At 41.9% G+C, this 27,895-nt stretch overlaps 2 protein-coding genes across 2 annotated transcripts in view; one reads left to right on the forward strand and one right to left on the reverse strand.

Moving 5' to 3' along the window:
• Positions 1–25,537, reverse strand: part of LOC143286839 (tectonic-3-like) — a 38,096-nt gene extending 12,559 nt beyond the window's left edge. Inside the window, exons 1-10 of the mRNA XM_076594669.1 lie at positions 25,066–25,537; positions 20,277–20,397; positions 19,352–19,425; positions 18,603–18,742; positions 15,756–15,855; positions 13,466–13,584; positions 12,430–12,481; positions 8,464–8,642; positions 7,142–7,276; positions 251–357 (exon numbers count right to left, since the gene is read on the reverse strand). Of these exons, the coding sequence (XP_076450784.1) occupies positions 251–357; positions 7,142–7,276; positions 8,464–8,642; positions 12,430–12,481; positions 13,466–13,584; positions 15,756–15,855; positions 18,603–18,742; positions 19,352–19,425; positions 20,277–20,397; positions 25,066–25,345 (1,307 nt within the window). The 5' untranslated portion in view covers positions 25,346–25,537. The remainder of the gene's footprint in view (positions 1–250; positions 358–7,141; positions 7,277–8,463; positions 8,643–12,429; positions 12,482–13,465; positions 13,585–15,755; positions 15,856–18,602; positions 18,743–19,351; positions 19,426–20,276; positions 20,398–25,065) is intronic.
• Positions 25,538–25,597: 60 nt separating this feature from the next.
• The window catches only part of LOC143286840 (uncharacterized), a 53,368-nt gene continuing 51,070 nt past the window's right edge, over positions 25,598–27,895 (forward strand). Inside the window, exon 1 of the mRNA XM_076594671.1 lies at positions 25,598–25,684. The gene's annotated coding sequence lies outside the window, so the exon portion shown is untranslated. The remainder of the gene's footprint in view (positions 25,685–27,895) is intronic.

Genomic DNA, 27,895 nt, shown 5'->3' on the forward strand with positions numbered 1-27,895 from the left:
GTGGTCACAGACAGAGAGTGGGGGAAGTGTGAGTATGTGGGTGGAGAAGAGTGTCAGGGGGGTGTGGGGGGAAGAGAGTGAGAGGACTATCAACTCACCACAGACAGTCAAACACAGACATTTTGAACAGGAAGGCTTGTCTGACGATAAAAGATACCAACTATGAATCAAACTTTGTCTTTCTTATTTCTAACCAGTATCTTGTTACATCCAAATAGAAATTAACTAAAGGGAGAAACCTAAAGGATACGAAACAGTGTCAACCTGGGATGTCTGGTTGAGGGTGCCAGCAAGTACAGGCTGACCTGCCATGTATCCAGGGTTCCCACTGCGCTCAAAGCTGCTGGCTGCACCAGACTGTAACAAGACCAACCTCATGACTGTTTTTCCAAACATTTTCTTCAAAAGTCACACAAGTTTACACATTTAACGTATTTACTTTTATTTCATAAAATTATTTCATTCCTGTTCTTTAAAAAAAACCTATGGTATGCTCTCAAGGCCGGACCAGTGCACTGGCATTAAACACAGGTAAGATATCTGCTCCTTTTTCATAATATAATTTTTAAGCAAATGAGTATAATGCATATGGATCAGTTCACGTGCTTTGACACCTCCTTGAAACTGAACCCAGCTGTGGTCATTTTCATGCTCAACTTTAACCAGGGCTTGGAGATACAGACACCTCCAGATTTGTTCAGGAAGCCTGACCAACACTCTCACAGACATCTGTGAAATGGCTGACACAGGGCTGTGTTGTTTCAGTTTTAGCATCAGAGCATAGAGCATGTTCTACACTGGCTGCATGTCTGTTGGGTCAAAAAGTCCCACTACAATATTTAATCAACTGATGGGGATATAATCCACAACCTCCAAGTCAACAGGCTATAACACTAACCACTGAGCCACAATGAATGATACACCAACATTATGCTGTGCCAGAACTGTTGTCAATAATCATGAATAGTGCCAGACATGGGTCAACACAGCATATCACAAAGCAGGTTTATCAACATCAATGAACATATGCATTCATTCACTCATTTCATTTTGCCCATCGCTCCTGGTGGAGCATAGGCCATCGCCGACCCCTCGCCATCGCACTCTGTTCTGGGCTGTTCTGGCCATTCCAGTCCAGTTGGTCCCTTGCTGCTTCAGCTCTGCCTCGGTATCTCGCCTCCAGCTGTTGCGAGGCCAGCCTCTCTTCCTCTTTCCCTGCGGGTTCCAGGTCAGGGCTTGGCGTGTGATGCTGGACGCTGGATCCAGATCCACTTCCTCCGCAGTATCTGCTTGGCCACTGGTTCCTGTCCCGCTCGCTCCCACAGATCTTCGTTTCGGATCTTCTCCTGCCATCGGATCTTGTAGATGCGCCTCAGACAGGTGTTGAAGAATGTCTGAATCTTCTGCTGCATCGTCTGTGTTGTCCGCCATGTCTCGCAACCGTAGAGCAGAATTGACTTCACAATGGAGTTGAAGATGCGGAGTTTGGTTTTCATACTGATTGCTCCAGATGCCCAAATGTTCTTGAGCATGATGAAAGCTGTTCTTGCCTTGCCGATTCTGGCTGTGACGTCTCGGTCCGTGCCTCCCTGTCGGTCAACCACGCTTCCCAAGTAGACGAAAGACTCCACCTCCCTGATGGGCTCTCCACCGACTGTGACTGGAGTGTTGGCAGTGGTGTTGATCTTCATCAGCTCGGTCTTCTTGTTGATCTTGAGCCCTGTCCTGGCTGACGTGGTCTCCAGGCGAGTGGTCTTGTCCTGCATCTGGCTGTGGTTGTGTGACAGGAGCGCCAGGTCGTCAGCGAAGTCGAGATCGTCCAGCTGTGTCCAGAGTGTCCACTGTATACCGTTGTTCCTGCCTGTTGTAGTGGTCTTCATGATCCAGTCGATGACCAGGAGGAAGTGGAATGGTGACAGCAGGCACCCTTGACGAACTCCAGTCTTCACCTCAAACTTTCGGACAGCTGGCCTGCGTGGGCAATCCTGCAGCTCATGTCCTGGTAGGTGCACAGGATGAGGGAGATGATCTTCCCTGGGACTCCGTAGTGCCTCAGCAGCTTCCACAGCGTCTCTCTGTCCACACTGTCGAAGGCCTTCTCATAATCTATGAAGTTGATGTAGAGGGGGGAGTTCCACTCCAGCGACTGCTCCACAATGATGCGCAGGTTGGCGATCTGGTCGGCACAGGATTTGTTCCGCCGGAAGCCTGCCTGCTGGTCTCGGAACTTGGGGTCGACGGCCTCTTTCATCCTTTCCAGTAGAACCCTGTTGAGAACCTTGCCTGGCATTGACAGGAGCATGATCCCTCGGTAGTTGCTCCAGTCCCTGAGGTCTCCTTTCTTCGGCAGATTGATGATGATTCCTTCTTTCCACTGGGCCGGTACCTCCTCCTTCTCCCAGATCTTGCTGAAGAGGCTGTATAGCATGTTGACAGCTATTTCTGTGTCTGCTTTGATGGCTTCTGCTGGTATCTCATCTGGCCCTGCAGCCTTCCCATTTCTCAGAGTCATGATGGCCTTCTTGATCTCTACCTTTGAGGGTTTGTCGCAGCTGATGGGCAGTTCTGTCTCTGCAGGTGGAATGTCTGGTGGTGCATCATGGGCGGGGCGGTTCAGCAGCTCCCTGAAGTGTTCTGCCCATCGTTTCAGCTGTTCCTCGGTTGTTGTCAATGGGTTCCCGTTCTTATCCTTCACTGGCTTGTCTGTCTGCTGGAACTTGCCTGTCAACTTCTTGGTCACCAGATACAGGTCCTTCAGGTTCCCCTGTCCAGCTGCTGCCTCTGCTTGACTGGCCAGGTCGTTGATGTAGTCCCTCTTGTCCTTCTTGATGCTCTTCTTTACATCTCTGTCCGCTGCTGTGTACTCTTCCTGTGCCTTTGCCTTAGTTGCTCTTGTTCTGCTCGTGTTCAGCAAAGTTTTCTTCTCTTTCCTTGTTTCCAGCTTGTGGATGGTGTTGGCAGAGATCCATTCCTTGTGCTGAGTCTTCTTCTTGCCAAGGACCTCTTCACATGTGTCGTGCCAGAGATTCTTGCTGTGTTCCCATTGTGTCTCGATGTCCATCTCACCGTCTTCTATCAGCTCTTGTAGTGGCTGGAACCTGTTGGAAAGGCTGGTCTGGAATGCTGCTTGTGTGTCTTTGCTTCTGAGCAGTCCAACATTGTACCTTGTCCGTGTGTTGTTGGCGTTGGTGAATCTCTTGAGGCGAAGTCTCACTGTAGTCGTAAGAAGGTGGTGGTCTGATGACACATCAGCTCCTCTCATCACTCGTACATCCTGCCATGATCTCCTGAACTTGCGGCTAATGCAGATGTGGTCGATCTGGTTCTCCATGACATGGTTCGGGGATTTCCATGTGGCCTTCTGGATGCGCTTATGTGGGAAGATACTTCCTCCTATCACCAGCTGGTTCAGGGCGCACAGGTCTGCAAAGCGCTCACCATTCTCATTCATCTGTCCCAGTCCATGTGTCCCCATGGTGTCCTCGTAGCCGGTGTTGTCCCTTCTGATCTTGGCGTTGAAATCTCCCATCAGTAGGGTTATGTCTTTGGCTCCTCTTCTGTCTATAACTGTCTGTAGTTATTGGTAGAAGTCATCTTTCTTCTCTTCTTCCGCATCATTGGTGGGAGCATAGCACTGTATGATGTTCAGCCTGATGTCATTCTTCTTGGTGGTAAACTTGGCTGTGATGATGCGGGAGTTGACAGGTTCCCAGCCGATGAGTGCCCCCTGTGCCTCTGGTGCCAGCATCAGGGCCACACCCTCAGTGTGGGGGGCTCCATCCTCTGTGTGTCCTGAATACAGCAGTTGCTCTCCAGATGAAAGTCTCATCTGTCCTGACTGTAGCCACCTTGTCTCACTCAATCCTAGCACTCCGATCTTGTAGTTTTTCATCTCTCTCGCTACTTGGATGGTTCTTCCTGCTTCATACATCGTTCTGATGTTCCATGTGGCTACTCGCATTTTTGTCCTGGGTGTCAGAAGGGGAGTCAGCCTTGCAGCTTCCTTTTGGCTTTGACTGCACCATGTCATAAGTCTCCGGGATGGAGACCCTTCCTTGCCCAGGTGAATGTTTTGGTTCTTTGTCATCGATGCTTCTGTAACTGGTCTTTTTTACAGGCAGGGTAGTTAACCCTACGCAAACCCCTTTATCCTCCGGGCAAGGTGGTCCTGCCTTAGTCGCCTCTTACGACATGCATGGCAGGGCAGTGGGTCTATTCTATCAGTGCCCAACCCACAGGGCAAGAACATATGCATGTATAGGTACAAATACAACAACATGTACAGTAGCATTGCATGAGCAGACTAAAAATAAACCAGGGAAGAGACAGAGGATTTCCATTTTTTTCTGAAAACACTGTGACACTTCTAAAGTTACATGTGAAAGTATAATAAGAGTGCTACTTTCCAAATCACATCTATAGACAATAGCCTGAAGAATCTCATGCCTCAATATACACATTGTCTGAAAGGATGTACATGTAAATGTACTTAGTGCATGCATGTGCACAAACACACACACTACCAGTCTCTCTCAAATGTGTACAAACACACATGCATGCAAACAAACATACATACACAAAAACATCAAGACTCTTTCACACATATAAATAACTGTCACATGCTCTATAAGAGAGGCGGAATAGAACCCCCACAACCAACCCAGATCTAATGCCCTGACAAAACAACAAATAGTCTTCAGGAATAAAAAGTTAAATAGATATATATTAATTCAGTATATTATTGTAAAAAATATTTTAACAAATATGTTAAGAAATTCAATACACTTCAAATTTAACATAAATATTTTAAAAAATAAAATAAAATCACAGTCTGCTAGGATAATTTCTCTATCTGAATCTTACTCATCTTTGTCAACACTCCATATGAAATTTCACAATCCATACGCACAGAAGAACTGTCAGGTGTTATAAATTGTCTTCTCACTAACTTGTGAGACACAACGTTTCAATGTTCAGAATTTAATCTGGCTAATGATCTGTCTATGGAAGCAACTAAAACATTAGTCTCTGCGTTTGTTTTGTCTAGGATTGATTATTGCTACTCTGTTCTTGCCGACATTCCAAAAACTTCACTGGATAAACTTCAAAGAGTTCAGAACAATGCTTCGATGGGCGCAATAGCCGAGTGGTTAAAGCGTTGGACTGTCAATCTGAGGGTCCCGGGTTTGAATCACAGTGACGGTGCCTGGTGGGTAAAGTGTGGAGATTTTTACCATCTCCCAGGTCAACATATGTGCAGACCTGCTAGTGCCTGAATCCCCTTCGTGTGAAAATGCAAGCAGAAGATCAAATATGCACGTTAAAGATCCTGTAATCCATGTCAGCGTTCGGTGGGTTATGGAAACAAGAACATACCCAGCATGCACACCCCCGAAAACGGAGTATGGCTGCCTACATGGCGGGGTAAAAACGGTCGTACATGTAAAATCCCACTCGTGCGCATACAAGTGAACGCAGAAGAAGAAGAAGAAGAACAATGCTTCTCATCTTATTTTCAGATCCTCTAAAAATCATTCTACTGACAGTCAAAGCAGCAGGCGATGGGTGGCTCCCTCAGACACACATGACAGAACCAAACCAAGCAACACATTTGGCCCAAAGACCAGAACCCATCAAGTGAGGGTAAATAGTGACACAGAAACACAGATAACACAGAATCAATGGTCACCCAGAGGAAACTCAATCCACACATAGGGGTGCAATCCAACTGGGCAAAAAGCCCTAAATCCTAAACAAACACATGACAGAACAGAACTAAGGAAACGTCTCTGATCCAACGACCCAGAACTAATCAACTGAGGGTAAATGGCGACACAGAAAACACCATTAACAAAGTATCAAATGAGGAAGAGTACACACAAAACTACTTCATCAGCTATGAGAAGGAATTTGTCAGCATTGACAGGCAGACACTGTGGAAGCTATTGAGGCACTATGGAGTCCTGCCAAAAATCACCAATATCATAAGAAACTCCTATGAAGGAATGGTGTGCAGAATAATTCATGACAAACAGCTCACCAGTGACTTCCATGTACAGACTGGAGTGAGACAGGGATGCTTGCTGTTACCTGTACTGTTTCTGCTTGCCAAAGGCAACAGACCAAAGGCAGAACGACATCCAGTGGACACTTTGGAAACAGCTGGATGACCTGGACTTTGCTGATGACCTGGCTCTTCTCTTTCACAGCCAACTGCAGATACAGAAAAAGACCAACAACCTTGCGGAATACTCACCATACATTGGACTGAATTTAGACAGAGGAAAAAGCAAAGTTCTCAGGACAGTCAGCACCGCCCCCATCATCCTCGACGATGAAGCACTGGAGGATGTAGAGACCTTCATGTACCTTGGCAGCATTGTCAACAAGCAGGGTGATACAGATGCTGATGTGAAAGTGAGGATCTGCACGGCAAGAGCAGCTTTCCAGCAGCTGAAAAACATACAGAGCTCCACAAACCTGACCATCAACACCAAGATAAGGATCTTTAACACCACCATGAAGCCAGTACTACTGTATGGAGCTGAGACCTGAAGAACCACCACCAAAACCATGAAGAAATTGCAGATATTCACCAACAAATACCATCAGTAACCAAGACGTGTGGCAACGAACCAACCAACAGCCTGTGGAAGAAGACATCCTCCAAAGACACTGGAGGTGATTTGGCCACACCATCAGAAAACCTGCATCCAGCATCACACATCAAGCCCTCACCCGGAACCCTCAGAGGAAAAGAAAAAGAGGCCGTCCAAGGAACAGCTGATGCTGAAATCTGGAGACAGACATCATGAGGATGGGCTGTACCTGGGGACAGCTGGAGCGACTGGCCCAGGAACGGGGTGCCTGGAGAGCTCTCATTGATGGCCTATGTCCAAGACAGGACCACCAACATAGATAGATAGATAGACACACAAGACACTCCCGAGATTGTCATGAGTTGCGACAATAACAAATACACAAAAAAAACTTCCATGCAAATTATAGACACATATATTACACACTAACATGATGAATTACACTGCCCCATACCCTGTTCACTTCACTTGACCTCCATCCCCCATTATCAAAACAACTGTTCCTCACACTGCCCCAGGTCAACATTATCCACACGACTCACAGCTTCAAATGTGGCAGAAAAGGACTGTGTGAAGAGGACATGTGAAGCAAACGGCACAGTCAGATTGGTCAGCACAACACGAACCAGAACCCTGGCAATGCCAGAGGTTCCTTCAGTAATCACTCTGTAATGCACCTGCAACACAATATATGCTGAGTCAGAACTCAGACACAAAGTATGCCATACAGATAATAATTTAAAAAAAAATTGAACTTTGAGGATTTTTTTTTCCTGGTAATTTTCACATCTCAATGTATTTGTCAGCTGATTCAGGCTGGTAAAAAATTTGAGGGACCAGCCACCATGGCGAAGTGGTTAGCGTCATGGACTGACGGCTGGGAGGACGCGGGTTCGAATCCCAGCGGAGGTGGGTTTTTCGGCCCGTGGCCGGCTCCTACCCAGAGGTGAGTGTGCTGTGGGCTTAAATGGGGAGACTGTCATCCACTTTAAGGAAGCGTCTTTGGGTGTGTTGCTCTAATTACCTGACCAACACTGCAAGTGTCTGTATCTCTCGGGCCTGGTTAACGCCGGGATATCATTATGACAGGAAGCGAAGAGTACAGCCTTGTCACGCAGTCCCAAACCAAAATGGACCTCCATAGCAACATCGTCATCCTCCTCCTCCTTCATCGTGATCAATATAAACAAAATGGTCTCAAAGTCTGTGGCCTTTCATGCCCTGCTCTCATGGTGACCTCAATTTCGATACCCCTCCACTTCCGTGCTTGGGGTGAGTCCTATCAATGTCGTCAGTGTCGGCAGATTCATGGGGGGCTGTTGTTTGAGGGACGTGGTGGCGGTCTCCACTCTGGGAGGGACGCTCACTCAGTCTGGCTCCGCGACTAAACCATTATTGTCGTTAGTAGGGGGCTTAGTAGGTGGTGTCCTAAGTATGTTAAAACAGAACAGGCACCACTGAACACCACCGAAGTGACTCAACAGCAGTGCAGGGTCTCCTCTGGTGTGTGGCCTCCTGGCGACCTAACATCGATGGTTCCCTGTGGACTGCCAACGCTGGAACTGCGACGGACGAACCCGGGTGTGGCCGTGTATGGGGGAATCTAAATGAGCGGCGTGGGAGTAATGCCACTGAAACGGTGCAGATGATGGGGCAGTAAAAAAAAAAAAAAAAAAAAAAAAATTGAGGGTGCAGAGGGGTTAGAGCATTTCTGTTCATAGAAGAAAGTATAAAACAAGAAATAACAAATTTAAAAGATGGTTTCATCTTTGCATTGCTTGATTTGTAATATCTAGCAGTTCTCTGTGGCACCCCAAACAGTGTTAGAGAAGAAGAAGAGGAAGCAGATGTAGCAGTGACTGACCTTCTTCACCACTTTGTCACAGGTTTTGGTCCCTGGTGACGGTGTGGGCAGTGGACTGGTGCTGTAGTTACAGGGGCCTGTCAGACCTGAACCTTGATCAAAGCACTGTACAGGGTCTATGGCACTGGTGGTGTCCAGCTCCACAGCTAGTGTCAGGCTGTTGTTGTACAGGCTATAGACTGCACACAGCATCAGTCACCACCACTATCATCACCATCATTTTGTAAAGCTACAAAGGGAATTATTAAGCACGTGCACACACACACACACACACGCACGCACGCACGCACACACAAGAAAATAAAACCAAACAAGAACAAAATTATAATATCATGAAGTGTAAAAGTGCAAACAAATATTTTTAACAAATCATCACATCTAAAAAAAACCTTCCACCCAACCCCTGAATTAACCAATAATGAGTCAATCTGACAGAAAAATTCCATAAAATGCATTAATAAAAAAAACTGGGACTGTCATTCCACCATGTAGGTGCTACAATATCAACCAGGTTATCAACCTGTCTTTCTTGTGACTGTTGTGATCAACCACACACACTGTCAAGGCTGAGCAACAGTGTCCAGGTGCATAAGACTCCAACACAGTCCACACAAAGAATGAAAAAGGTGTACTCACCTAGGATCTATCGCCAGTAAAAACGCTGTGTGTGGTACTTGCAGAAACAGTCTTCAAGACACAGTACTGGTTTGCTGGGGCAGTCTGGGCAGTAGAACCCCACATCTTTTCTTTGTCCTTTCTTCCAGCAGACTCTGCACCTCCTTTGTGGCCAGGCCTTCTGTGGGGTAGGTGGGATGAAGTGTCGTCCACACAAGACAAACAGCGTGGTCATCATTAGCAGTGTCTTGGTCACCAAAAATCATGGCACTAATTACATCCTTCTGAAGTCCAGGAGTGTACTGCTGTTGCCTGCTTTTTTGTAGAGGATGTGTGCATTCAGCATGGCAATTTGTAGAAAATGCACACACAGCTATTTGTACCACTTCAGGGTTTTCCTTGTGGCATCGTAGTGCTGCAGTTGTTGGTCATGATGGTCCATGGCACCCATGTTTTTGTTGTAATCCAGAATTGCTGGAGGCTTGTTTACTGCCCTTTGGTCTTGCTGCTGCTGGTCTTCAGCTGTAGGTTTGTGGCAAGTTGTCAACTCCAGATGATCCAGGATGAACATCATGATCATCACCATGCTGCATACCTGAAACACATTGCATAGAAGACTAAGTTTGTTGGGTTTGGGGTTTGTTTTTTTGTTTTTTTTACATATAAAAAGATCATGAAATGGTACCATTTTATTTTTGATTGTTTTCAGAAGCTGAAATACAAACACACACATACCTACCCCACCCCCCACCCCAAACCCCCAAAACACACACACACTGAAACTGGTTCATGGTATGCCACACCCCCTTCATTCTCTCTTTCTCATACAAAACAAAATGACAACACATCACGCACACGCACACACACATACTTCTACAAGTGTTGCATTTACAAAGTAATTTAGGCATACAGTTCTGTATATCATTCTCTGATTTCAGTTTTATAAACATCATCTCTTCCCCCCCCCCCCCTCTCTCTCTCTCTCTCACACACACACACACACACACACAACAACAACAATAACAACAACAAACCAATACACATTCAGGAACGAACACACAGAAAGCTGCAGGCGAGCGACACACATTGTCATCAACAATGAGCCAGCCAGCAAGCCACGCCCCCCTGGGCTGTGATGGTCAGACACAGTACCCACGTGACTGACTCTCTCTCACTCACACACACTGATCAGTGACTGACGAAACTACTTACCACAGCTAACACATTCAAAACACACACAATGCAGTCATATTCATTGTTACAACAAACAGAAAGCAAATAATAAACTGACAAACCTCGAAAACTCCTACCTGCATCTTGAATCAGTTGAGCTTGTCTGTCTTCAGTTTCGTCAAGCAACTCCACCTCCCACCCCCCTCCACTGTCAAAATCAGCGTCTTCGGCATCAACTTCACGCAGTTCTGTCTCATTCAGTCCACAATCTTCATCTCTGCTGTTTGCATCGCGAAAGAATTCTTTCAATACAAGTGCAAGTGTTGGGGTTTGTCTGCGTTCAGCCATGGCTTTGCAAACACAACTTGAGCTTCGTACAAACTTGCAAAACTTTCGCCATAAATATGACAATCCAATGAATAATTTTAGCTTATGGAACTCAGGAGATAAAGAGCTCTCAGGGGAGCTAATTTAATGGTTAACAGACTGTATTTTCTGTAATGCGGGACTCGAAACATAGAACGTTGTAACATGACGTACGGCGCACGTCAATACAGCATTGGTGAGCGACTTTTCATGACGTACGCCGTACGTCAACAGCGCAGTCAAGAGGTTAACGGTTGTACATGTAGCCTATTACAACCATAGGGGCAGTGAATTCAGTCACTGTGTCCAGGGCTCAACACAGGAAGGCAGGGCCCAATCCTCTCCTTCCACCATTTTAACCTTCCCAAACCAAAGTCAAGTACCCATTCAAATATGGGTGGAATGAGGAAAATCTGAGTAAAGTGCCTTTCTCAAGGACGCAACACCATGCTGAAATGGGGCCTTGAAGTCTGATCACTGGATCAGATGTCCAATGCCTGTTTGCTGATGTGTGGAGGCAAGTGTTGGGGGTAGGCACGTTGACTGGGTGTGTATTGATATGTGAGTGGTTGAGTTATCAATTATTAATGTTATTTTATTTAATTCTAATTATCTATTTGTTATCATTATATATCAAGTGTATACATACACAGAAGATCAAATAGGCACGTTAAAGATCCTGTAATCCATGTCAGTGTTCGGTGGGTTATGGAAACAAGAACTTACCCAGCATGCACACCCCCGAAAACATAGTATGGCTGCCTACATGGCAGGGCAAATAAACAAAATGGTCATACATGTAAAATGTTACATGTCTGTTGAAGTGTGTATGTGTGTGTGCCTGAAATCTGACTGAATGACACTGGAAACGAATGATGAGCGCCCAATGGCAGCCGTCAGTCTGCTCTACCCAGGTAGGCAGTCTGTTGTGCAAATGACCCCGTGTTTGTAAAGCGCTGAGAGCTTGGTCTCCGACCAAGGAAAGGTGCTATATAAGTATCCATATCCTCATCATCATTATCATTCAATGTGTTATAGGACGTTTTCTTATGTGGTCTACATTCATTTTATTCATAAAACTGATGTAACTGATAATTATCATCATAAATGTTTTTAAGTGATTGTGCTGTGCTTATGTACAGATTATCCTGTCTTTTAGTGTCAATGACATGTTTATTCTTACCTTGTCAACATCAATTTTATTACTTAAACTATTGTATTGTATGTATTGTATTGTATTACTCTTTTGTCACAACAGATTCCTCTGTGTGAAATTTGGGTTGCTCTCCCCAGGGAGAGCGCGTCGCTACACCAAGATCAATACCCATTTTTTGGATTATTTTTTTCTGCCTGCAATTTTATTTGTTTTCTTATCTAAGCAGATTTTTCTACAGAAGTTTTCCAGGGACAACTCTTTTTTTTGTTGCTGTTGGATCTTTTATGTCATCTAAGTGTATGCTGCACATAGGACCTCAGTTTATTGTCTCATCCAAATGACAAGTGTCCAGACCACCACTGAAGGTCTAGGAGGGGGAGAAAATACTGGTGACTGTGGGATTCAAACTAATGCGCTCCGATTCCCTCGCTTCCTAGGTGGACACATTACCATTTGGCAAACACTCCACTGTTGTTGTTTGCATATTTTCATGAATGTTCATGTTCTAAAAGTAACTGTACTTTATATCTTCAATGTTACATGTACTTAAGCCAAAAGAGAAATTTCTGTACAGACAATCAAGTTGTATCTGATCTTATCATGCCATAGTGCCTCTTTTATTAGTACCATAGAGCCCAAACGTTTCTGTGACTTACATCCATCAGTGCCAGGAATGGTGACGCTGAGCTCCTGGAACAGCCTGGGACTCTGAAATGAGATTGTGACATTCTGTTCATGCTTTAACTGTTAGTTGTGTATCAGAAGGAAACTGTTTTTGTCAACTTACAATTCCCAGTCCCTACTTCTTTTAATGATCTCATCTGTGACTTGTTCTTTAGGAACTGAATGGAAAGTCTTCTGTCTAAATAAGAGCAGAGCTATAATCTTACAAACAGAATGCATTTATTTTATGATAATAAAATTTCTGTCCACACTGCCTTTTTATTTGTGACTGGCAACATAAAGGCTGGATGCAAAGTTTGCTCTTTTAATAACAAAGAATACAACTATAAAACTGGCACATTACAGCATGTGCCTTCAAAGATAACATGCAAGATATAATGTCTTGTTATCAAATAGGATATATTCACATCGTTGAAATATTAAAGTAATCAACAGTACGCCAAAGTGAGGAAAAAAACAACAAAAAAACACATTAAAAAAAAAAAAAAAAAAAAAGGCACATGCAGGAAATAATGTCTTGTTATCAACATGATGTATTCAAATTGATAATGTGTTTAAGTACACAACGTCAAAGAGGAGAAAAAAGCACAAAAAAACAACAGCAAACTTTTTATGCTGTGATTTGATATTATAAAAAGAAAAATCAAATTTTCAAAATGAAAAAAAATTTTCTCCAAAAAGGTGCTTATGAAGTCACTGTTAAAACTAATAATAAAAATACCTAGTCTTGAACCATCAATGACAAATAGCCAAATTCAAGACAAAACATACAGCCTCAAAAATGATTCCCATTACTAATTCCAAGAAATGAGAGCTGTTTATGACCTGCATATAACAAAAAGTATGCAGCAATGAAGTAATATTACTGGTACTCCACTGTCCTGCAGGACAAGATCCTTTGTTTGGCTTTTCTTCTGCACGACAAACCCTCTCTCACGCTTCATAATTTTGAAGACAACTAGCACTGTTACAACACACAATGAAGTGAATCAACCATGGGACTCTTACTCGAACAACACGGAATCCCTGGATAAATTGGGTGATGTCCAAACCCTGTGCTCCTGGAAGGCAGCCTGTCAGGTTGTTCATGGTTCTCACACATGTGTGGGCTGCCTCAGACAAGTAGGCTGTAGTCACAGAGTCATTCGGTTTATATCAGCAAACATGCCAAACAAGCATCTGTTTCACGAAGCAAACATGCCAAACAAACATCTCTTTCACAAGGCAAACATGCCAAACAAACATCTCTTTCACAAGGCAAACATGCCAAACAAACATCTCTTTCACAAGACAAACATGCCAAACAAACATGCACACCAGTGAAGAAGCAAGCGGTGCAGTTTATACAAACCCCGTTACTGCCTAGTCAAGAAATTTATGTCTGCATGTCAAAATCAGAAAGAATATTTGTAAATCTAGCATGCAGACACATCAATGAAAACAATGCCCTATGATTTTACAGACTAAAACCATGTTAAAGCATGAAAACATTAAAAAGTCCATTCAAGCAATCAGTATCTTTTTCTTGTGTTGGTAGGGTCCAGAAACTTAGCCTTATTCTGTCTGAAAGCAATGTCAGCTAATCTTTTGTTCAAATGCATAAACTTCAAAGAAATTTTGCTTTTTTGCTGATTTCTGCAATAATAAACAAAGGACTGGGGATCTCAAACTTCAAAATGTTACAAGTAAAAAAAAACAAAAAAACACCACCATGAAAGGCCCCTTCATGGCCAGCAGGGTTAAATAAAGCAACATGATCTGATTTCAAACACACACACACAAAAAACAAAACAAAAACCACCACAGTGAAATGGCCCCTTTATGGCCAGCAGGGTTAAAGCGACATGATCTGATTTCAAACACAAATACACACACAACAAAACAAAACAATCATGTCTTCACTTTAGTGCATAATTTTCCATGTTACACATGGATTTGTTCCAATGTACCTTTTATTTACCTGTGTGCTAGCTGAATTGGTAGCGTAAGTAGCACTGACTTGAAGTTGTGTACCTTGGAAATGGAGAGAGCTAACACTCTTTACACGATAACATGTGATGGGAAGTTGGAGAAGGAGACCGTCAAATATTTATTCAGAGAAAGATTTGTGAACGTCTCATCACTTACTGGATTATGCCCCAAACTGCCATAAAAATATCCACAGAATCAGTCGGAATTCACAGTTAAAAATAATAAAGCATGAGAGTTAATACCCTTGAATTGATGAAATGTAAAAATTTCCAGTCTTGACTTTTCTCAAAATGAAGTCCTTTTCACGTCATACGACGTTTAGAAGTAGGTACTTGTACTTGGCTCTACCTGTTATTAGTTTAACAAAATACTCAATTTTCATATCAACTTTAAAACTATAAAACTAGAATGAACATAAAAGAGAAATTGAATCGACCGTGTCAACCGGGTGTAACTAAACTTGTACATCTATCTAGATCCAGAGAAAACGGCTAAATGTTGCAGTGTGATTGCGGCGATAGCCACGTCTCCTTTACCGCGGACTTAAAAAGAATTTTTAATTGCCCTTAAAGATTTTTTGAATGCCCAAGTTACACCAGAATATTATGATTTAAACAGCGTTCTCACTATGAATACTGCAATCGATTTATCAACCTTGAAAAAAGCATGTTTAAATATTATATTTTTGAACGTTAGTGAAGGAGCCATGACAGTGTAATGGGTAAGACAGTTTCTTCTCACCCGAACACGCGGGGTTCGAATCTGCCATTAGGACTTTTTTTTTTCTTTTCTTTTTCTGTTAACCCGAAGCTTTATGATAACAAATACAGAACACATTTTAACGATTAGATTTTTTTTTTTTTTTTAGTGTATCACAAGTGAGTCTTGAAGGCCTTGCCTCTCTTGGTTTTTTTTTTTTTTTTTACTTTACTGTATGTCCATTTCAAAGCTTAAAAAGGTTAATATGCATGTAATCCATTATTTTCTTTGTTTTCACTTTTACTACTAATCTTTCATTTCAACTTTTAATAAGGTTGATAGTGATATATGTACAATTCTTCTTTTTTTTTAAAAGTACACCCTTCCCTCTATAAGCTGTTTCAAAGTACTATCTATAAATGATTTAACCAACAACAAAAAATGTACTGACTTACAAAAACAGTTTCCTAATATTATGCACTATTCAACGATTCTCACTGAAACAATTTTTTTACAATAAGTAATGTAAATTACCTTTACATGAATATTGAAAAACGAGAGAGTAAAGACAATGAGGACACATGCTCACTAGTCCTCTTTGTTCCAGACAATGTTGTACAATACAGACCTGCAGGGTTGTCATCCACACATTCACTTGTCAGCATCTGAGGTAAGCCAAGAACCCCAATTATCTCACTCTCAAACACTGTGTAGATTGGATCTCCATCCTGCAAACACACACACACACACACACACACACACACACACACACACACAGATATGTCCATGCACAGTTTACAGATACACATGTGCATACTAGCACACACATTCAAGTCCATGTATGAAAACAACAACAAAAAACCCACACATACAAATGCATCAACACACATACATACTAAAATGTACACCATTTACTTAACACAATGATAATTCCTTCATTTTCTATTAGTGCTGACACTTGAATGAAAGTGATAGTGAGATATGTTTGCATGTATGAGACTGTATCAATGAGACTATATAAGACTGTTGGTATGAATGAAACTTTCTTCATACTTTTAAGTGGGTCAATGAATGAGAATACTTGTGTTTATTCAGAGAGAAAAACAGAGACAGTGAGAAAGAAATAGACAGACAGACAACAGACAGACAGAGCAAAAATGATTAACAATGTGATTTTTCTAGATATTCCTTTTTACATTGCTTATCCAGGTTTGTGTGCATCTTCAGTTCAAATATATATATATATGTTGAACATCAATACATTATAATCATACAGAACAGCAGAACAGAATAACATTGAACACCAACACATTACAATCACACTGAACATCAATAGAAACATCAATACATTACAAACATAGAGAACAAGATTACAAACATCAACAGATTACAATCACACTCAACATTAATACAAACAATAACACATTACATTACAACCACAATGAACATCAATACAAACATCAACACATTACAATGACACTGAACATTAATACAAAAATCCACTAAACATCAAAACATTAACATGACAATGAACATCAATACAAACATCAACACCTTACAATTACACTGAACATCAATACAAACATCAACATGTTACAATGACACAGAACATCAACACAATCATCAACACCTTACAATTACACTGAACATCCATACAAATATCTATACTTTACAATTACAATGAACATCAATACAAACATCAAAACCTTACAATTACACTGACCATCAATATAAACATCAACACCTTGAACATCAATACAAACATCAACACCTTACAATTACACTGAACATCAATACAAATATCAATACCTTACAATTACACTGAACATCAATGCAAACATCAACACCTTACAATTACACTGAACATCAACACAAACATCAATACCTTACAATTACACTGAACATCAATACAAACATCAACACCTTACAATTACACTGAACATCAATACAAACATCTACACATTACAATTACACTGAACATTACAATTACACTGAACATCAATACAAACATCTACACTTTTCACAGTACATGAAGGAGAAGCCCAATTATCTCCTTCCATCATTTTTAATCTTACCCAACCTGTCAAGTACCCATTTACACCTGGGTGGAGTGAGGAAAATTAGTAAAGTGCCTTACTCAAGGACACAACAACACACCAAAACAGAGCCTCAAACCATGATCACTGGGAACATCAATACAAACATCAAATGAACATCAACATGTTACAATCACAATGAACACTGGCAGAAATATATACTGAACAGTAACAAATTACAATCTCAATGTAAAAACACACTGAATATCAATACATTACAGTCACATTGAACGTCATAACATACACAACATCAACAGTGATAAGAAACTCTAGGGAGAGTTGGACAGTACAAGGTCTTCAGAGAAGAAGCCACCCTCAGTCAAGTGTTTCGGCCCTTAGCTCCTTACACTCTAAGGGGGCCGGGCTGCACCAGGTCATAACTTCTGGATGCCCTTGTATTGCCATCTTTTTTTCTTCTTTTTTTCCCCTGGTCCTCAGCATGTTCGAACCCACGCCTCCAGGGTGGTCGCCACTTTCAGGACTTAGTCACCTTTTCTGGCAGACGTGTTAACCACTGAGCCATCATACGCCTAGTCTGAGAAGGGAAATTTAATCCTTATGAAGTTCACTTTCATTCCTCCTCAACCAGATCTAGCTGGAACTCTTTTCTGTTGCTTCTGCCATTGCCTTGAGAGCCCTTGTATCTCTCTCTGCCAGAAATCAACAGCTGTTTCATGAGACTGTAAGCAGATGCGCTCACAATCCCTCTCGCACCAATCTCTATGACGAGGACTTTGGCTTGGAAGCCAGATTTTCTCAGGCTGCTGACTAGACGAGCATACTTCTCGGTCTTGTAGATGTGGGCTTCCTCCATTCTACTTTCATATGGCACAGTAAGCTCAATCAGGATCGCTTGTTTTGTTGCCTTGGAGTAGAGTACCATGTCAGGTCTTGCTGATGAATTCCGGGTGTTTCTTCCCCTCTGGTAGGTCAACTGTGTATTCCGTCTTCGGCACCATCAAGCAGCCCACGTTTCCATGCTTTGGATGTTACAGCTGTTCCTGACCAGACTTTACTGCCTTCTGCAGAGAGGAACTCTACTGGACATCTGGTGGTGTGGGTGCTCCTTGGACAGTGCTCACCACGTGTGCAATTTCTTTTAGCACTTGGTTGTGCCTCCATGTGTACCATCCTTGGCCCAACACTGCTTTGCATGAGCTGAGGATATGTTCCACTATTTGTTTGCCATGGCAGAGTGGGTACGCAGGGTCCTCTGCTTTCCCCCATTTTACCAAGTTTGTATTCGAGGGAAGGAGGACATACACATATTACACTTACTTGATAAATGTTTCAGTTCAAATGCTGTGCTTTGGAACATATTATTGTTTGTAATTTCAACAGTAATATCTAAACAATGTCAAATACTGAGGCTGGTATACCTTGTAGTAAGATGAATCAAAGTTCACACTACTGGCAGGAGTCGATTGAAAGGAGAATGAATGGAATTCATTTCTGTAGTTGTCAAAGCTGGCTAGGGAAGGAACAATGTCTGGAATGGTGTAATAATTCCTTTCCTGTTCTGAAATGCAACACAGAGCATTTTTAAGGAAAATTTGAATACATAAAAAAAGAGAAAAAAAAGGAGTCAAACATCAATGTACGGAATAAAACAAATCCAAAAACAAAAAGGAAACCCAGAAAAATATAATGTATTTATACAAACAGTGAAATATAGTCTGGATGCATAATAAAGGCTCTGAATAACTTTTGAAAAATCTGTCTATGAGTGATTTATTAGCTTAGAATGGAAAAAAGACAAATGTGGCACTCTGATGCATCAAAAGGTATATCAACTTGAAATTTAAAACAGTGAAAACAATGTGTGCTTTTACATTCATCAAACTGATTGATGATAATTTCATTTTTGAGACTTGAAAAAATGTTATCAAAGCATTAATATGAAAAACTATGTCTCAGACAGAACAATAATCAATCAAAAGCACAATAACATGTCCATACACACAGACACACACACATGTGCATAAATATACATACACATGAACACACACACACATAATTTCAATGCAATATGATATGTATTCAATTAAAAACAAACTCATACTATATGAACATTTCATAGGATTAATGATATCATACACATATCATTCATTTATCTTAACACACTTACTGTTATCATAGTAAATGCAGAATAACCTGTCATCAGCGGTGATCTCATTTTGTGCACACAATCGGTTGTCAACACTGGGGAAAAAATTCACAAGCAATGCATGAGTTTTAAATCCTGAATTGTGGTGTAATTTAAATAACAGCCTCACATAATGAAATACTCTAAGCTTTGTTATAAATCATTTTATTGTGTGTACTTTCCTCAACCAACAATCTGTCTCTTCTCTCCCTCTCTGTCCTCCTCCCTCTCTTTCTCTCATCACTATCCACCCCTCCCTCCCTCTCTCAACAGATTTGATGTGTTTGTATGTTTTGTTTTTTTTACATAAATTGAAGCAATACAACAGACAGGACAAACAGATAGCGTGACAGGATGGAAGGATGAGCAGACAGATTGACAGTCACATGGACAGATCCCTGGATGAATGGACAGAGACACAGAAAAAGATATGGTTGGTAGATTTCTATTGGTAAGTAGGAAAACAGGCAAGCAAATCAGCAAAATGATATCAAAATAAATCAGTGGCCAGTTGGCTCGAAGAAGAAAACGACTGCTTAAAAAGATAAATTAAAAATCAAAGGACAGAGATAGTAGGAGAAAGAGATGAAAACACAAGCATGCGTGTGTGTGCGTGTGTGCGTGCGTGCGTGCGTGCATGTGTACTGTATATATATATATATGAGAGAGAGAGAGAAGAAGAAAAAGAAGAAATACTCAATGAGAGGAGTGGAAAAAGGCCATCCAGCCCTCACAAAAATGTATGAATAAAATGATTCTTTAAAAGCATGGGCACACCCACCACATTTTCATATTGATACATACATGTAGCATTTTTACACTGAGCAAAAAAACAAACAAACAAAAAACACATTGAGAGAAAGAGCTGGAGTTTGCGACAGATTGACTAATTGGGTACGTTTCTCACTTGACTGAAAAAGGCAGACACTGGCTGAAAGTGAGTTTATCATCAGCTGTGCAAGTCTGGTCACAGCAACAATTCACGTCACAGGCATTGCCTGTCAGGTCACAGGGACACACCCCTTTCACTGCAACCAAATTCAACATCACACAGACATGACAGATTATTCCAGCAGCCAACCACTGTCAGTTTAAACTAAATCAGAAATGTACAATCTGAAGACAATACGCATAAGATAATCATTTAATTAAAAGAAAACTTTTATTTGGCTGAAAATGAAACATTTTCATTGATTTTCAGAAATCTTAAACTGTATGGTCAGTTATCTAATCAACAAACAAGCAAGTACAAAAACAAAATTATTGTATCAGTGGCATGCAGTCACATAGTCCAGCTCCATAGCTAAGCACTCATGTACTGTCATCAACAGGACAAAAAGGCAATTCCCCACTAATGGACTTAATAGAGATAGTGACATGTATTTCTGAACATAATATGATTCAGCAAGAAGTTAGTGCCAGAGTCAGCTCTGTGTCACATGTATGACACTATTATCTAATGCTAACACTGTAACATAACTTTTTCTTCGTGGAATGTGAATGAAATTAACCTGGCTCTGAGTCATTAAGATTACCAGAGGCTTCTGTGGTCTGTGACCCAAATATTATCTAACATTGACAAAACTTTTGCTTTGCGAACTGCCAGCACAAGTAATGCAAAGAATCTTTGATTGTGAATCATGACAAAAATGCAATCCCTTTCACTGATGAAAAGACAACGAATAAGTCGAAGACATGGTTTACCCAGGTTCTGTCAAGAATGTTCTTGAAGACTGACTGTCAACTTGATTGTTATGAATCTTGTAAGGCTTGGAGAGTGATAAAAAGACACAAGACAGACAAACCCATCAAGACCCATGTGTGATGCCCACTTATTCCAACACAGGTATTATGAAATATTAAAAAAATACATTGTTTTTTGTTCTCAATGTAACTAAACAAAGCTTGACAAACACTGGATGCAAGAACTTATCTCTTTCTACAACTACAAGCTTTTGACTTCTCTGTTCTCACCCTGCTTATCTAGCCATCATTAAGGTGATGACCAGTGTCATTATTGTAGAGTAATCTCCCTCAGACTAATCTTATGGTTGAGGGTGATTCTGGTATAAGTTTACTATGACAACCCAGATGCCAACAATCAATCTTGAAAACTTGGGATTACCAAACTGAGATACCTAATGAAAGATCAATCACCATACTTCAACATGGTGACAGTGCTAAGTGAATAACAACACATCATGCCAGAAATCCATAGAATAACTGGAATGATGAAAATCTGGCTGAGGCACTAGACATCTTCAAACAAACTATCAACTACTTTCTGGAAGAAAAAGACATCCTGTGACCAGAAAAACAAGCATTCAAGATACTTCATGGGCTTGGTGCTGAAGGAATCAAATGATTTCAAGCCTCACACCTGACAAAAAAATGACAAAAAAGACCCAGGCAAAATATGGACATTTTTTCTCATTCACAGTTATAGGTAAACATGAACATCAGAGTACAGACTACAGCCAATGAACATGGACAAAGAGAAGATGAATCACTTGATGATTTTTACACAAGAACAAGAAAAATAGCCAACAATAACAAATGCCAATTCGATGAACAAGAATTAAAAGTGAAAGTTAATGAACTGATCATTGCTTCCACTCCATTCAAACCTTTCAAAAGATAACTACTTGGTAAAGAAAATGTCTACTTCCTTAAACTGAGGTAAAAGACAACTTAGCAGAAGGCAGCGACGGGCGCAATAGCTGAATGGTTAAAGCGTTGGACTTTCAATCTGAGGGTCCCGGGTTTGAAACTCGGTGACGGCGCCTGGTGGGTAAAGGTTGGAGACTTATCTGATCTCCCAGGTTAACATATGTACAGACCTGCTAGTGCCTGAACCCCCTTCGTTTGTATACGCAAGCAAAAGATCAAATACGCACGTTAAAGATCCTGTAATCCATGTCAGCGTTCAGTGGTTTATGGAATCAAGTACTTACCCAGCATGCACACTCTCGAAAGCGGAGTATGGCTGCCTACATGGCGGGGTAAAAACGGTCATACACGTAAAAGCCTACTCGTGTATATACGAGTGAACGTGGGAGTTGCAGTCCACGAACACAGAAGAAGAAGCAGAAGGCAGCTAATTTAAAGCAATTATAGAGGGGAAAAGCAAACTGCAAGCAATGTTAACACCTACAGCAGTATCTACACCAACAAACCATGAAGACTGACAACATCAAATAATCCTGTAATAACTGTGGCCTTGAGCCATGCCCCACAAATGTGCCCAGCATTTGAAGATATTTGTGGAGCTTGTAAAAAGAAAAAACACTGGCAGAAATGCTCTCACAGTACAAGATTTATGAAAGATGAAACAAAAACTCAGCGAAGAATCTCAGGACATGTTTCAGGCCAGAATCATGAATGGATGAAATCCTTGAGGCACTACAAAGAGTTACCTGCATCCATGATGACATCTGTATGCATGGGAAAAATGAAGAAGAGCATGATAAGAAGGGCACTGATGGAACAGGTTGAAGCAAGTGGACTGGTTTCTAATTCCAAAAAATGCAATATCAAGAAATCACATTCTTCATTTTTTGAAAACATCTATTCCACTAAGGGTATCAAACCAGACTCAGCAAAAGTAAAAGCAAAGGCCATCAAGAAAATGTCAATCACTCAATGTCTCAACAACAACAACAAAAGAAGACATGCAGCAATTCCTGGGCATGACCTACATTGCCTCATTCCTTCCAAATTTCAGTGACAAATCATAGCCATTGAAAAATCTCAAGAAAGACACACCATTCATCATTCAGGAGGGCTACATCCACTGCTTTGAGGAGCTTAAGTCAAGTCTGTCAGGTGATGCATGTCCACAACCCAAAGTAACTAATCACCCAGGAAGTAGATGCAAGTCAAAAAGGTGTCGGTGCAGCCCTACTCCAAGACAACTGCCCTGTGGCATTTGCTTCCAAGACACTGAGCCACACCAAAAGCAACTACCCAAACACAGACTGGGAAATGCTGGCAGTCATCTTTGGCATCACATGATTCCAAACTTACCTACATGCAACACATTTCACTCTGATCACCAATCACAAACCTCTCTTCTGATCACAGAAAAGCCTCTTAACACAATCCCGCCACATGTAAAATGAACGTTGTCCAAAGTACAAGAATACAACTTCAAAATCATGAATTCACATGGAAACACAATGAATATATCATACACACTAACCCAACTTCCAGACCCACATAACTAAGACAGCATGCCCCTGGACATGAGAGTGGATGGCATTGAGCATTGAGAAACAGATGAGATAGCACTCGTCAACTTCTCAAGAGGAAATCAAGAACAACTACAAGAAGAGACTGACAGAGACTCTGTACTGTGTACCCTGAGAGAAATTATCACTCGATGATGGCCTGCAACAATTAGGGAGCTGCCTGCAGAAAATCATATGTTTTTCGTCTTTCAGAGATGAACTGGCAACTGAAAACTAGGATCATTTTAAAGGGAACACAATCCTAGGGAACACAAGTGCTTATCTCACTATCATTCCAGAGAGAAATCCTTGCACAACTCCACAGAGCACACCAAGAATTGAGAGAGTCTGTTTACTGGCCTAATATAAACAAGGACACAGAAACCATGACAAAAACATGCCATATCTGCCAAGAAACATGACCCTCAAACCACAAGGAACTCTTGACTGCACATTAAATTCCCTCTGCACCACAGAAAAGGATAGGAATTCATCTGTTTATAGTGTAGGGTACCTGATCTTTGCAGATTACTTTTCAAAGTGCCCGATCCTGACCCCACAGACAAAAACAAGCAGCAAGGTTGTGACAGAAAAAACAAAGAAAACACATGCACTCTTTGGAAAACCTGGTACCATCATCAGTGATAATGGACCACAATTTAGAGGAAAAGGCTACCACAACACCAGAACTTTATCAAAACACTACACTATCAACAATTAAACAGGTTCATCGAAAAGAAAATACAAACTGTGAAAAAACACCATCAAGAAATTCACAACAACTGGCCAGGATACTCACTTTGCACTACTAAACCTAAAAGCAACTCCAGTGAGTCATCAAATTCCATCACCTGCTGAAACTTTGATGAACAGAAAATCAACATGCTACTACCATCAAGAAAGGAACCAGCACTACAAGAATAAAGAGAATCACTTGACAAGCAGAAGTAAAAGATGTCTTTAAACTAAAATCAACATGCTGGTAACAAACTAACCGGACCCCTTTACATCAAGGGCAAGTGGTGTGGATCACAGACCAATACATCAAAATAATGGAAACCAACTACAGTGATCCAAACCTGTGACAAGCTAAACACTGGAAAAGAATATCTTGTATCTATCTGAATTAAGACAAGTGAGACATTTCTATTAAATGAATTATGGTAATTAACTTCTGCACTGATGACAAAACAGAAGAATATCCCAGGGTGTAGGATGGTTTGACTCACTTTGAGTTTGACAGTTTGAGGTGATCTCATTGAATTTGAAATTTTAATTCAGAGTTAACACTAGCTAAAATTTAGACACATCACAAGTACACTTACAGTAATACACACACACACTGTGTGTGTGTGTGTGTGTGTGTGTGTGTGTTAATTTATGTATGCTCAATGTTGGATATAATCGCACTTTAGCATCCTCAATTCAACTCCAGGATCAATGTTGTATACGTATCAGTGTACATACACGAGTTTGCATCATAAACAGTTGCTTCTGGAAGAGGCACTGGCGCTGTGGTGGTTGCAGTCGTTGTGGTGGTTGTGGTCACAGTTGTGGTCGGAGATGTTGGAACAGATACAGTCGTATTCGAAGTGAGAACTGTTGTTGTGCCAGCGGCAATCGAAGATGTATTAACAGACTGTGGTGTTGTTGTCGCTGCAACGGCAAGGTTCAATATGACTAAAAATACAATAAAAGCCCCGAAAACCACCTGTATACATTCACGCCCGTTCATGTTGACCGCCATGATGTCAACTAAATTTCTATACTTGGAAACGGAAAACTAAAAACACACCTCCTCGCACTAGAAGTACCAAGATTTACGAAATGTGTTTGTATCAACACTGGACAGGTAATTAACAGTACAAAAAGAAAATGATAAGATAATAGTAATGATAAATTTCTCCGTAAGATAACATGTGGTTGGGGTGGGGGGAAACTTCACGGACGGCCGTCGATGGGGGTGAGGGAATAGCGTCACAGGCAACGAGATCTTGCGAGAACGCGGAAGCCGGTCACTGGGACGCAGCACGCGATTCAAAAGCTTTTGCAGAATACGACATTCTTTGCACCACCAAACGAAACGGTACATTCAATGCTTTATCATAGTCTGTTGAATCAGGTTGATTGGTAGTGTGAGTAAAGTACTACTACTAAATTTAATGAAGTGAAGAAGCCAAACGCAGTGCCGGCACGGCTACCAAAGAACCATACACTTTCTTTTGTTTACAGAAATTTGGTAGATCGCTGAAATAAATTGATAATACTGTACTTGTAATAGTCACAGCAGAGGTGAAGCTGAGGACGTAAGATATCGCTATACAACTACAAGCCTCAAACCCTTATGAATTTATAATGCTATAATAGAACTTTACCCCTTTTATATGTTTCAAGGATTTGATACTGTTTGACAAGCGACAGGAAGCAAAGGTAGCAGCCAAAACTGAAAATCGTGAAATATCGTTCTGGATAAAGATTTATATTGCAACATAAACTTTGCAGTTGCACTGTCAGCATAAAAGAGTTCTCTGTGTGTGTTGCATATGTTTAAATAAAGTATGAACACGTTTTTATAACATGATTGAAGCTTATTAAGTGAAATGCTACCCTTTTACAATGTTGCTATTGCTCTGCAGTCTGGATCTGGTAGTGTACGTCGCAGACTCCACTTCTGGCGATATAGACGCAACGGAACTAGGATGACGCATGTACCTAGCAGAAAAAAATAGGCAGAGAAATACCTAAAGAAAACTGTCTACCCAGGGTTAAGACCATCAAAATACCCGATTTATAGTTTTTCATTTTTGACTCACTTGTGTAAACAAAGTGAGTCTATGTTTTAACCCGGTGTTCAGTTGTCTGTGTGTGTCTGTGTGTCCATGGTAAACTTTAACATTGACATTTTCTCTGCAAATACTTTGTCAGTTGACACCAAATTAGGCATAAAAATGGGAAAAATTCAGTTCTTTCCAGTCATCTTGTTTAAAACAATATTGTACCTCTGGGATGGGCACACACACAAAAAAAAGAAGCCTAATTATATGCAAACTGCATTTAATTACACATACTTAGACCCAGCTAGTGCAGACTCCGGCAGGGGTCTGACATTCCTGTCCTGTGCAAACTACTATCCGCCTATGCGGAGAAAAAGAGAGCAACTATGGCTGATAACCTCCCAGAAGTAGGTAACCTCCTCTTTGTCCCGCTAGCTAGCGCCCTTTTTTTTTCTGGCAGTCATCTCGACACCTGTTCCTGTGCTCCGCATACGGCTAAGTTTTTTGGTATTTCTTTCTGTCTATCGACTCCTTGGCGTCCTTGTTGTTTGTCTAATTATGCCTTCCAACAGGTTGCATGATTATGTAGCTCGATTGGGCGATCGGGCTAAAATTAAGGCGCGATCGCAATCGATTCGCGGACACTCTGGGCCCTCTACTTGGGGCCCGGTAAACAACAACACCGACCTGCAGCCTCCACTTCCTCCGGTCGACTCCAGGCCCCCACAGCCTCCGACGTCTCCTCCACCAACTTCTAGGGGTTTGTTACCCCATACTCAGGTCAGTGGTGCCATTGACAGTATTCTTTTTCATCTGCGAACGGACTCGACGCGATCCGTGTTTTCTCGGTCCTGCCAGTCAGCAGTGCCCGAGTCGATCTCCTCTATCTCTTTGCCAACTCCCACTATATCAACAATGGAATGTGCTCCAATCCCTTTGGGAAATCAACACACACTGGCTTTGGATCCGCACGCTAGACAGGGCCCTATGTGCGATACGTCCGTGGCAGCGGCCGTGACATCGGCTCATGCGCCCCCCACGCGGCATGCCTCTTCCGTCTCGGGTCCTATAGCAACCGAGGCACTTAGGGATGCCCTCCCCATGTGCAGGGAGGAAGGTGGACCACTAGGGGACAAGCTTGCCCATACGCGTGTGTCCTCCCCCTTGTGTCGAGCAGCCGATCCAAGGGAGGCAACTCCTGCTTCGGTGCCGTTTCCGGTCACCGCCGCAGTTACTTCCTTTGCTCCGACACCACCCTTCACCTTCAGTGCGGGTGCTTGCTCGGCCCCTACAAGCTCTGCGGCGATGACACGATCTGCCATACAGCCGGTTGCTCCTGTTTCCCACTCACTAAAGGCGGATCAGCAATCTGCTCAACCAAACAACCAGCAACTCATTGCCAGCTTGCTGCATCAATTATGCACCACTCTGCTTCCGGGTGCCACACCATCTACCACTGCTCACTCTTCTGCTGCAGCAAATCCACTCCCACCCTCCACGTCCACCTCCCAACAGCCTGGTCA

The sequence above is a fragment of the Babylonia areolata genome, chromosome 10, assembly GCF_041734735.1.
Source record: "Babylonia areolata isolate BAREFJ2019XMU chromosome 10, ASM4173473v1, whole genome shotgun sequence".
In the NCBI taxonomy this organism is placed as follows: Eukaryota; Metazoa; Mollusca; class Gastropoda; order Neogastropoda; family Buccinidae; genus Babylonia; species Babylonia areolata.